We start from the raw sequence: 11,160 nt of genomic DNA, 5'->3' as shown, positions 1-11,160 counted from the left end.
GCTGTTGTAATGTATCTCGAATGGTCAACATCTAGCTATGCCAGAAAATGAGTTACTGTTGCCATAGATTTAGATCTGAGATATGTCTGGGACTTATGACTAGGTAGTAGGAGTGACCTAGCTAGAGGGACACTCATCTTCCAATTTCAGTTACTGGATCTGTGAGGTGACGGGTCCTAAAATAGCCCAGCTGAGAGTATATAGAGGTCTAGTTGAAGTTCCTAGCCTTCAGAAGACTCTGCTGCTGATACACAGAACTGAATATACACTGAAGGAGAGCCTGCTGCTTCATCTTTCTCCTGTCAAAAGACTGATCTCTCAAATATTTGTTAATTAGAACAGAAACGAGCTGCTTTGAACTTAATAGAGAGTGGAAAATCAACCTTGGACTTGTGAATTGGACTTGGAATTTTTGAGGAAACTTTTTTCACTTTTACAAAAGAATTAAGATCTACCAGAGACGAGCAATGGGAACCCTTTATCATGCTGAGAAGAATGCAGTCATCTGTAAGAAGAACAGAAGAAGCTCATTAAACAATGTGCGTTTCCCCAATGACATCGTCTTCCAGGATTATGTACGAGAGGGTGAGCTGGAGAGGATTGGACGCTTCATGCGATCTAGGAGAGTCAGCCTGGACACTATCTATCACTCTGGTAAGTCACCATAAATTAATTTCAGGATTATAATTGTGTTGTGCTGTCAGCACTTTGGATTAAGCTCATCACATGCAAAAAAATAAATCTGTATTGGTAAGGAGTTAAGCTGACCGAATAGCAGAAAATACGAGAATCATTCCTCAACAGCATTTTTGCACAGAGCTAATGGTATTGGCATTGTTATTACCATCAGGCATGGGTGCCATTCATGAGGCTGTACTGTCAGGAAACCTGGAATGTGTGAAGCTACTCCTCAAGTTTGGAGCAGACATCCACCAGAGAGACGAGAAAGGGTGGACCCCTCTCCACATGGCCTGCAGTGATGGTTTCCCAGACATTGCCCAGTAAGCATCTTAGTCTCATTATTTATATACAAAAAAGCTAGACAATCAAGTCATCAAACTTGTGATACTCGTTCGAGTTGGACTGATATAACACTGAGAACACAGGTAGAGACAGGGGATGAATCAAGGACTTATTTAGAAATGGTCAGGGAAATAAGTTATGATTTTGTGCATGTTTAAAATGTTTTGACTACCTCAAAACAGACGAGGTCATCTCTGTGATCTTTGGTGCCCCCGAAGGGGGACACCAGGTTGGGAAGCACTGCATCAAAAGATGCCCACACATTGGCTAAACCTTTCTGCGTCACATGGGTAAGAGAAGCTGGCATATCTGCAGCATTCTTGTACCTCTTTGACCTCCCTGAAACTCGAAGTCCACTTGTCCAACGTGACACATTCTGACACAAGCAGCAGGACATGATGGCTTTTAGTCTAACCTTGGCTATTTTCCGTTTGTCAGGTACCTTCTCTCCCAGGGTTCTGACCATCAACTTGAGAATGAATCCGGGGAGAAACCAGTTGATCTAATCGACCCGGCAAATAAGAAGTTGTTGAAGCTGTTCACCAAAGGCTGACTGAGATTGACTGCCTTTCATGACCTAAAACGCAACTTGAATCTACTTCCAAATTCCCTGTCCTTCATGGTGCTCTTCAGCAATGGGCCAAAGCTGACACCATACTCATTACTCATAAGTGTGAGTTGCAACAGTTTGAGGTCAAGAACTTTGCAGCACTGACTGTAGGAAGGACTGGCTGCTGGCTGCTGAGTGTAAAATTAACTTTTAAAATTGGTATAGGTTTCTCCCTGTCAATCTCTACACATTTCCTGTAATTTGGTTTTTCTACTTTTATACTGTGTTGTATGAATTCTAGGGGAGGTTTCGACAACATTTTTCGTCAGGAATAATAAATATTCCTTCTATGTTTTTGGTTTAGTTAAAACGGTATTCTTGCTGTTTCGAGTGAATTGTATTTATATATTTATTTGTTTGTACATTGAAGTACTTTTATACTATATCTATAAAGTTGTTTAAGAAACAAATTGCTCTTGGTTTTCTGTCTTCCACATTTTGTAGAACACAAAGAATTACAGAAGACTACACGATTAGAGGAAAAAAGTTTGATTCAGTACAGATCTAAATGCAGTTACATTATGTTTAGAACAGCACAGCCACATACATTAATTCTTACTCTGTAATTTGACAAAATGCTTACCAACACTATGCTCTATGATAGATTTAAATAGATTTAAATTACAGCCATTCTGCTAAACCATAAGAAACCGATACCAAGGTGAACAAAAGCTTGACATTCTCTTAAATCATTGTAGGGCATACAATGTGTTGGTAATCCCATCAATGGGTTGAACGTGTTAAGTAAATTTGAATAGCAGTAGAAATTCCATTTGTGTGCATCATGAGTAGTCCAATACATTATGCACTAAATCACCTGTCTGTGGGTTAGTTAGACCTTAGTAAAAAACTAGAAAGCAACTTTTTATTTGATTTATTTATATGACTGTTGTCCATTTTTCTACCAGTTGTAGAAAAATGCAAACAAAACTGACCAACGTGGTCATCAAGGTATTGGGATGCTAATGAAAAGTGTGAAAAGAAACCTGTCTCAACTGGATCCAGACACAAGTATCTAGATACAAAACATCAGTCTTTGTCGTGCAGATATTTAAAGGTGTAGGACAGCTGTACATGGGTGGGGGAATCTTGACAACGCATAACTTAATGTGGAAAGGTGACCACTTAAATGAATGTATAGCCATTCTGTCGACCCATTATAGTGGGTTGAAAACAATACTAGGGTGGATGAAAGTTTGGCATTCTCTCTTGGATCACTGTAGGACATAATAGAGAGAGAGTAGGTAATCCTATCAAGGGGTTGAATGAATTTGAATACCAGTAAAATTTGATTGGTTTCCATCATGAGTAGTTCCTCAGAAGCTCATTCAGCAATTAATCAATGAAATGATGCACTAAATCACCAGTATATTATATATGAGTAAAAACAATGAGAACAATGAGAAATAAACTACCTTTTTATTTGTTTTATTTACATGACTGCTGTCCACTGAACGCATGACACACAATAAATGGTTCACTGGTTGAAGAGGTACATAAAAAAAGAGCTACAGAATTGGTAGAAAAATGCAAACAAGAACAGGCCTCAGCGAACAGCACTTAGCGATCAGTCTATTGTTGACTGTGACCAAATGGTTCATCAAGGTGCATTTGGGATGCTAATGTCGGGTGTGAAACAGAAACCCGTCTCAGTTAGATCCATCCAGATGTGAACACAAAACAGCAGGGCACTTTCTGAGTCTTTGTCAGGCAGACCATTGAGACCAATGTGTTGCTGTCTCGGGGGTAGTGTTATTCTTTGAACTTCCACTCTTGTCGACACATAGGGCACTGCTGCTGGACTTGTTGGGAGTTCAGCCATTTTAGGATACAATGCATGTGGAAACAGTGGGAGCACTGGCCCCAGACAAGTGGACAGTCATCCCCTGGAACCTTACCTGTAACAAGAAGCATGTTATTAGATACAGAAGTGATTACTCCCAACTGACAGTAAACAGTATTATGCACTAATCTAATCCAACTACAGAAATATTCTCTTATGGGGTACATCATATTTTCAAATGGAGATCCACAGCCTAATACCAATTTGTGGATCCTTGACATGAAAATGTTTTAGAACCATTGAGATAAAGTAAGAAAGACCAGATAATCACTTTTCACTTCGCAATAAAGGCATTGATATTAATACATCAATGGGCAAACACAGCAGCAAGATCTGTGAGCTGTTGTGACAGGAGAGGGATGTCCAATGGAACCACCTTAAGGACTACTAATCATAAGGTGTATTCCTGTACCAATATATGTACATGAACAGTCAACAGTGCAACTACCTTTGGACACATTTGAAAAACTCCTGCTTTCTGTATACTAAAATGCAAATATTTGTCCCCAAAAGTTAATAGCATGCTAATACCACGTGAATGCAAAATCCTCAATAAATATATTTGTTTCAAAAAGCTTCACACCAAAGCTACCCTTGCCTCTCCCCCCACACACATATTTCTGGTTTTGTAAACCAGCTTTTCCAAGTTGCAATGTGACATAGCGCTGTTTACACACTGCTGAATTAATTTGTTGAATGAATTCCCTTCCAACTGTACATACAATTCTTAGTAGTATTTTGACACTTGCTTTGACACTGTAAAGGTATATTTTCAGACCCTTTGTATGTATGGATATGACATTCTCTATTCACTTTGGGATAGGGCTAACATATATAAATGATAATAATATTTTCCTACAAAACTAGATAGCTACGTTGATGACATGACCAAGAACGTTCATAGTCAATATCCGGCCCATGGCCAGTGGTGGAAAAAGTACTCACATTTTTTACTTAAGTAAAAGTATGACATTTGCCTGATTGCTTCTGAGATGTAGTGGAGTAGAAGTAAAAGTACAAAAAAAATAAATACTCCAGTATAGTAAAAAAAACTCAAAACTGTAGTTAAGTACAGTACTTGAGTAAATATACTTAGTTACTTTACACCACTGCATACACCTTATTTGAAACGACAGAATATGAGTGGCTAACTGATGGCGTTTTTACTCACAATCAGGGCAGCAGCCATTGAAGGGCATTCTGCAGATTCCACAATTCTCATCGTTGGCAACCCACAGCCAGGATGCAACACCATTCCATTGTTTGATCTTTACCTTCATTTCGTTTGGTTCTACTTTAGAGCAGAAAGCCTGCGTTGCTTTCGCCACAACAACTCACCAAAAAGCTTCTTCTGTAAAAAGGCAAATGAGAAAGAAGAACGTCGCCAACTGCAGGTCGGAGGACAGAAAGACAACACGGGCTAACTAGACTTCGCCGCCATCTAGCGTTACTGTGTTTAGTTATTTAATTTCCCAATATTATTACTGTTTTTCAATATTATTATTATTTTATTGACATGACAAATATATCTGAGGGTTACATTCCCATCATTAGCTAGCTTGTGGTAAAATACAGTGGGTTGCCACTGTCATGTAAAAAACAAATACAAAATAAAATGCTGATATAAGTGTACAAATGTAAAATACCAGTAACAATCTACACTGTAAAATGACTGGTGTTAATTAAAAAGTGTTCTACATCTCAGAGACAAATGTTGTGCTTTTACTCCACTACAATTATTTGAAAACTTTGTTTTTAGTTACTGATTTGGATTATTATTACAAAACATACATTAACCACTTCAAGCCCTATTTGAACTTTGGCTATTTGAAAATAGCAGATCTACAAGCTCACAACGGTCGCTTGTAGATCTGCTATTTTCAAAAGATTTGTATACATTTTAGACGTAACTTGTGAAACGGGACATTCAGCATGAGTACTTTTACTTTTGGTACTTAAATTATATTTTGATGCCAATACTTTTGTGCTTTTAAGTAAGTAAGTACATTTTGATTACTGGACTTTTACTTGTTTCTACATTGCAGTATTGATACTTTTACTTAAGTAAAACATTTTAGTACTTTTTCCACCACTGTTCAAATGTAACCAAAAAATGTCCATTTGGACCCCTGGTGGCCTCATAGCCTTACAAGGGTGGTCCCCGAACCCTATGTTGAATACCAGTATCTTTCAACCGGAAGTTGTAGCTGAAAGTCGGAGTCGTCACTTCCTTCCGTCCTTCCGTCACACTATTTAAAGGCACGCATCTTCAGCCGGTGTGTTACGGTCATCAACGTCATCCTCAACTTGTAAACTACGAGGCCGAGCCAAAACGGTCACTGCCGTTACTAGTTTGTCTTGCTGCGATTTAAAGAAAGAAAGTATCGAACATGGCTGATAAAATGAGCATGTCCTTGGACGATATCATCAAGCTGGGGAAGAAAGGCGGCAGCGGTCGCGGAAGTCGAGGAGGAGGCGGTGGAGGAGGAGGAGGCCGCGGCGGCGGAGGAGCATCGAGGCGCAGTGGGAGTTCAGGCCGGACGGGCGGCGGTGGATCCGGGCCTGCACGGGGCCGACAGAACTTCGGCCGCGGGGAGAGAACCAACAGACCCACGCCGTACAGCAGGGTATGATATGAAAGAAACGATTTCGGGATCGGAGTTGATAAATAACACGTCGTCGCTTTGTTTCTTAAACCACGGCGGTAGCCACTTTTGTGATGCTACAAGAGGACAATGGAGTTGCGTTGAAACGCCGAGGTTCAAACACCGACACATGGTTCAACTGTGGTCGGTTAAAAAGCTCCGATGTTTTAACACGCGTGTGTGTGTTAAAGGATGGCTCGTTGGTACATGTTTTGTACATTTGGTTTTTTGTTCGCTTTTAATATGACTTGTTTTTTTAAATGTTAACATGCCGGGATAAAGAAAGATGTCCTCCTCGTGTTTGGATTTACACTAGAGGAGGATCAGCTGTTGTTGAACAATGGCTGTGTGTAATGGTATCAACAACCTCCCTGCCGTTCTAAATGACTGGATTCGCGGCACTTTTCGAGTTGTTTATTCGGTATCACCAAGATTGTTTTTCAATTTAATTTATCCCGCAATATTTGGATCACGACCTGAATAATTGCACAACTCGCCTGAAACAAAATGGCGATTCTTTGTCGATCATCCGCAAGTATGATCTCAATACTTTCTCAGTAAGTTAAACAAGATGCAGTGATTTGATAGACACTTTAGGATGGACCCCCTCTTCCTGGCTGAATGAATGCTTACCAAGGCGTAAAGTCTGTTTCGTTAGTTCCTTACAAATCTATTCCACCTCCTCTACACAATATATATAGAAGTGACTATCATTACCAAAGCTGTGTATTCGGGACAATCTTTAACGGTATATTATTACCTGTATGTAGCTCGTGGCTTGACTACTTTTACCTTGCCAAATGGCAAGGTAAAAGCATACCAAATGGTATTTTCAAACATGGTGGAGTTGTCTACATTTTGGTTATAATGGAGGCAAGACCCCCTGAGCTAGTTTGTGCTGTGCACATTTTTTCTTTTAGTATTTGTATTTCAAGAGTTATGATCTTTGGAATCTGTAAGTAATCGATTGCATTCTTTTCTGTTTTAATATTTTCAGCCCCGAGAGTTACCGGATAAATGGCAACATGACATGTATGATGGAGGCTTTGGTGGGACCACTAGAGGAGGTGGAGGACCAGCAGTGGGAACAGGAAGAGGCGTTGAAGTTGGCGGCAAGCTCCTAGTTTCCAATCTTGACTTTGGTGTCTCTGATGCAGACCTTAAGGTAATTCAGAAACTCTGCAGACTCGACCTTTAAATTGTCACATAACAAAATCAGTTAATCCATACCTCGAATGATCCCGCCGAGGAGTGATGCCCACATTGGAGTGATCAATGAGGGGAAACATTAATTTACACCAACGTGCGTGGAATTGTGCGCAAGCTTGACTGCAGTTACTTGTTGACTAGAAATAAGAGTGCACAGATGTATTGTGCTTATTATGCTGTTAAAACAAGTTTGGTGGTGAATTTGTCTGATTCCACTCTTTCCCCCCTTCAGGAGCTGTTTGCAGAGTTTGGACCTTTAAAGAAGACATCGGTGCACTATGATCGTTCTGGTCGCAGTCAGGGAACGGCAGATGTCCACTTTGAAAAGAAGGCAGATGCATCAAAGGCAATGAAACAGTACAATGGCGTTCCACTTGATGGTGAGGGCACTATTTCTTCTAAAGGTTTCCGTCTTCCACCGCTAACTTCGCCAGGCTGTCCGTCTTGTCTCTGTATGAACCATTTACCTTTTTTTTCCCCCCCCTCTTAGGTTGTCCCATGAAAATCCAGCAAGTAACTTCAGAGGGTGATGCACAGAGATCACAGGCGGACAGACCACAAAGGTGAGTGAATGTTCACTCTGCAGTATAAATATTCATGGGTCACCAACCAAAAACCAGAGATGATACCCTGGAGAGTGGAGACACATACTGGTTCAGTTCAGTGCTTATCCCATTCTATTACCATGGGTCCCGGGTGCGTTTATCATGTTAAACACCAGAAACGCATGGAAGTACTTTGTAACTTGATTAGTGACTGGGATTACATGGGACGAAAAAATTGAGCTGCGTGCCAGTAAGTTTCGTCAGAACGGAGCATGGGTGCGCCGTAAAGATGGCTTTGTTATTAACAAATTGTCCCTTTTACCACAAATGCCCATGTACTGGTTCAATCTGTGACAAAAGGGGTTTCTTTGTAAATTAACGTTCTATTTGTAAAGCCATACACTTTTATGATGGCCCAATTTTATCATCACCGCAGGAACACAGAACTGACTAATATAAACAATGTAGGCTTCTGCAATTGTTTTATCATCCATTTCACATGCAGTTTCATTGTCTGCTATGTAACTGCTAGATTCCATCACAGTGATCTACTGGTAGACTAGAACAGTGTTTTTAATGGCAATTATAATTATTGGGTTTGTCGGGCTCACAACGTGTCTCGTTCTATTATTGTGAGCTTGCAGATCTCCTATTCTTTGCCTATTATGACATGCCCCAAATAGGTAGTGTTAAAGTGGTTAATGAAACACTAGCTCAAGTGCCTTTTCCTTCTTCACTTTAGAGCCAGCACAGGATTTGACAGGGACAGGATTGGGCGGCCCAATTTTCCAAAGAGGGAATCAAGGCAAGGTGGTGGAGGAGGAGGCGGTGGTGGAGGCGGTGGTGGAGGTGGCGGCGGTGGTGGAGGTGGCGGCTTCAGAGGCCGGCGACGAGGTGGAGGAAGAGGTGGTGGAGGAAGAGGTGGGAGCAGCAGACCCCAGCTTTCTGCAGAGGAGCTGGATGCCCAGTTGGATGCTTACAATGCAAAGGTAAGGGCATATGGTTGGAGATGATGGTTATGTTGATGGATGGGGATGTCATGAATTCACTTATCAGTCGCCATACCTGATTTTAGTAATTTGGATTCTATTAGAGCTCAGCCAGCGGGTCTTTCTCTTGGCTCATAACTAACTAGAGTTTCGGGCCGCTATGCAGCCCTCACATCTCGAGTTTGCGTAGCGGCCCGCACACCTACACTGCACCGCCGATCCGACTGATATGTCACTTTGTGTCCCTTTTGGGCCCATTTATGGAGACCGATTTGTTTGTGCCTGATGCTATAACCACATTAAGGTTAGACAACACACTCCGTATTTGGGCGTAGCTGCATTGGAAACTCCTTATATGGTGACATGAGCATGACCCGCCGGTCCTCACTTAAGACAATTTTAATATAACACTGCCGCTTTGCCCTACATTAATACATTATTATATTTTATTTCAAGGTTAAATGTTTCAATTGGTCAAACTAGCATACATAAAAACAGTTGCTTTTAATCCCTGCGGTGTGATAGTTAATAATTTTGTTGTCTCTTCCTACTTTTCAGATGGACACCAGCTAAGGGCACTCATTGAGGACCTTGCTTCAGTCCATGTCGTCTGTTCTTCTGTGGTTGGATATGAAGCTTTTGTAGATTTCTGGACTCTCAATGGACTCTTAATTGCACATTGAGTTGTTTTGTTTTTATGGGGGTATTTTTTTATTCTCTTAGTCTTAATATCACAAATGCTTTTTTACCTGATGTTTTGGAAACCGTTTTAGTTTTTTTTGGGGGGGAAAAAAACGTTATGCTCTTTTATAAGTGCAAGTCGTTGCTTTAAAGGGTTAGTTTGGATTTTTGGACTTAAAGCTGTAGGAAATACTTGCCTAGAATGTAGTGGTTGCAAAGGTATTTGATTGCCCGAGTCCCGTGGTCAGAGTTCTGATGAATATGAAGTAGTTCCGGTAGATTTGGTGGGGGCCGCTCATTAAAAATAGATTAATTTAAAAAACTAGCGTCATTTGTATTGTTGACCTATTTCTACCATATAGTGCCGCTTTCGTTCAACTTCGACCCTTCTGTCACATGGTATTATTTTGTGTCCAGAATCACTACACCACGGCAGCCTACTCACCCACACAATATGACACAAAAAATAGTAACATGTGACAGAGGGGTCGAAGTTGAACGAAACCTGCACTATATGGTAGAAATGGGTCAACAATACAACTGACGCTAGTTTTTTTTTAATTTATTTTTCATGAGCGGCCCCCACCAAATCTACTAATCTACCGGAACTACTTCATATTCATCAGAACCGGACCAGAACTCTGACCATTGGAGTCAGGCAATCAATTAATACCTTTGCAACCACTACATTCATGGAAAGTATTTCCTACAGCTTTAAGTCCAAAAATCCCAACTAACCCTTTAAACTTGAAAATGATACCGATTTGTCCATTTTGTAACTAAAATATCACGAGACAGTTGACGTGAATCACATGCATAATTGTGACTCTGTCCTTTCAATAATTCTGTACAGTTGAACCATGGAAATCGTGGTGTGTATCAATGAATGGAAGTGATGCACCACTTGTACATATCTGTATTAAACTCGTTACAAATGTGTAAAATGTGTGTGTATAACCCTTTGTCTAAGCCTTAACATTATTGGCCATTATACAGTGAGCATATAATTTGAGCCAATGTTCAATACTTTTTGGCAGATGGAACTATCAGTCTACATATTGCACCCATGATGCACTAGGAGACAGGAGATATTTTTAAAGTTATTGACTTGTGTAATGTTTTGAGATTTTGTGTTTGTGTACAACTGCCTAGTTAGGGTCTGGAGGGTACTGGATTAAGGTCTGGACTTAACTTGGCCATATTTCTTGTGGTTCAACTAGCTTTTTGACAGAAGGCCCCATATTTGCAAGTATTATGAGGAATTCAGGTACATGGAAATTTGCGACCAACACATTTTAATAAAACCAACACATGGATGATAAAGCCTGTGGCAGCAAAGCGGCCCCCTAACCATAATTGTTTTGGTCGACCGTAGGTCTAAGTTTTAAACATGTCTGCCATTGTGGCCAGATAACTTGACCTTGTATTGGATTCATATGCTCTGAGCACATTGCTTCTGTTGTCTGACAAACTTCTATGAGTGCAATACTGAATCTAAAGGGTTCTCCCTTCCTGACCTCCCATGCAGATCAAATCTCTTTCTGATGGTTGACTGCTAACCTTTGGCACTGACTGAGACCAGAGCTGCTTGTTAAATGTTTTGTATAGCTCTACC

At 40.6% G+C, this 11,160-nt stretch overlaps 3 protein-coding genes across 3 annotated transcripts; 2 read left to right on the top strand and 1 right to left on the bottom strand.

Annotated features, from left to right (window-relative positions):
* The first annotated feature begins 156 nt into the window (after window positions 1-156).
* Window positions 157-2,043, top strand: ppp1r27b (protein phosphatase 1, regulatory subunit 27b). The gene is made up of 3 exons (XM_080452472.1): window positions 157-654; window positions 851-1,001; window positions 1,462-2,043. The coding sequence occupies exons 1-3, from the start codon at window positions 468-470 to the stop codon at window positions 1,574-1,576; spliced, it is 453 nt and encodes a 150-aa protein (XP_080308598.1). The 5' UTR covers window positions 157-467; the 3' UTR covers window positions 1,577-2,043.
* A 990-nt stretch (window positions 2,044-3,033) lies between these two features.
* Window positions 3,034-4,816, bottom strand: anapc11 (APC11 anaphase promoting complex subunit 11 homolog (yeast)). Its single transcript, XM_080452631.1, has 2 exons — window positions 4,648-4,816; window positions 3,034-3,531 (listed from the first exon to the last, which is right to left on the bottom strand). Exons 1-2 carry the CDS (start codon window positions 4,754-4,756, stop codon window positions 3,386-3,388), a joined length of 255 nt encoding a protein of 84 aa, XP_080308757.1. The 5' UTR covers window positions 4,757-4,816; the 3' UTR covers window positions 3,034-3,385.
* A 902-nt stretch (window positions 4,817-5,718) lies between these two features.
* On the top strand, window positions 5,719-10,489 carry LOC308077310 (THO complex subunit 4-like). Its single transcript, XM_080417941.1, has 6 exons — window positions 5,719-6,103; window positions 7,119-7,286; window positions 7,563-7,710; window positions 7,821-7,893; window positions 8,618-8,864; window positions 9,423-10,489. The coding sequence occupies exons 1-6, from the start codon at window positions 5,867-5,869 to the stop codon at window positions 9,435-9,437; spliced, it is 888 nt and encodes a 295-aa protein (XP_080274067.1). The 5' UTR covers window positions 5,719-5,866; the 3' UTR covers window positions 9,438-10,489.
* The last annotated feature ends 671 nt before the right edge of the window (window positions 10,490-11,160 follow it).

This window comes from Gymnoscopelus braueri, assembly GCF_963280865.1.
Source record: "Gymnoscopelus braueri genome assembly, chromosome: 2".
NCBI lineage: Eukaryota > Metazoa > Chordata > Actinopteri > Myctophiformes > Myctophidae > Gymnoscopelus > Gymnoscopelus braueri.
This window is presented reverse-complemented; position numbering and strand designations above follow the sequence as displayed.

Coding starts and splice junctions, on each gene's coding strand:
- LOC308077310 (XM_080417941.1), top strand. CDS start 5,867: ATGGCTGATAAAATGAGCATGTCCTTGGACGATATCATCAAGCTGGGG. Junction 7,287..7,562: donor TCTCTGATGCAGACCTTAAG/GTAATTCAGAAA, acceptor TCCCCCCTTCAG/GAGCTGTTTGCAGAGTTTGG. Junction 7,711..7,820: donor CAATGGCGTTCCACTTGATG/GTGAGGGCACTA, acceptor CCCCCCTCTTAG/GTTGTCCCATGAAAATCCAG.
- ppp1r27b (XM_080452472.1), top strand. CDS start 468: ATGGGAACCCTTTATCATGCTGAGAAGAATGCAGTCATCTGTAAGAAG. Junction 655..850: donor GGACACTATCTATCACTCTG/GTAAGTCACCAT, acceptor TATTACCATCAG/GCATGGGTGCCATTCATGAG. Junction 1,002..1,461: donor GGTTTCCCAGACATTGCCCA/GTAAGCATCTTA, acceptor TCCGTTTGTCAG/GTACCTTCTCTCCCAGGGTT.
- anapc11 (XM_080452631.1), bottom strand. CDS start 4,756: ATGAAGGTAAAGATCAAACAATGGAATGGTGTTGCATCCTGGCTGTGG. Junction 3,532..4,647: donor CAATGGCTGCTGCCCTGATT/GTGAGTAAAAAC, acceptor TTCTTGTTACAG/GTAAGGTTCCAGGGGATGAC.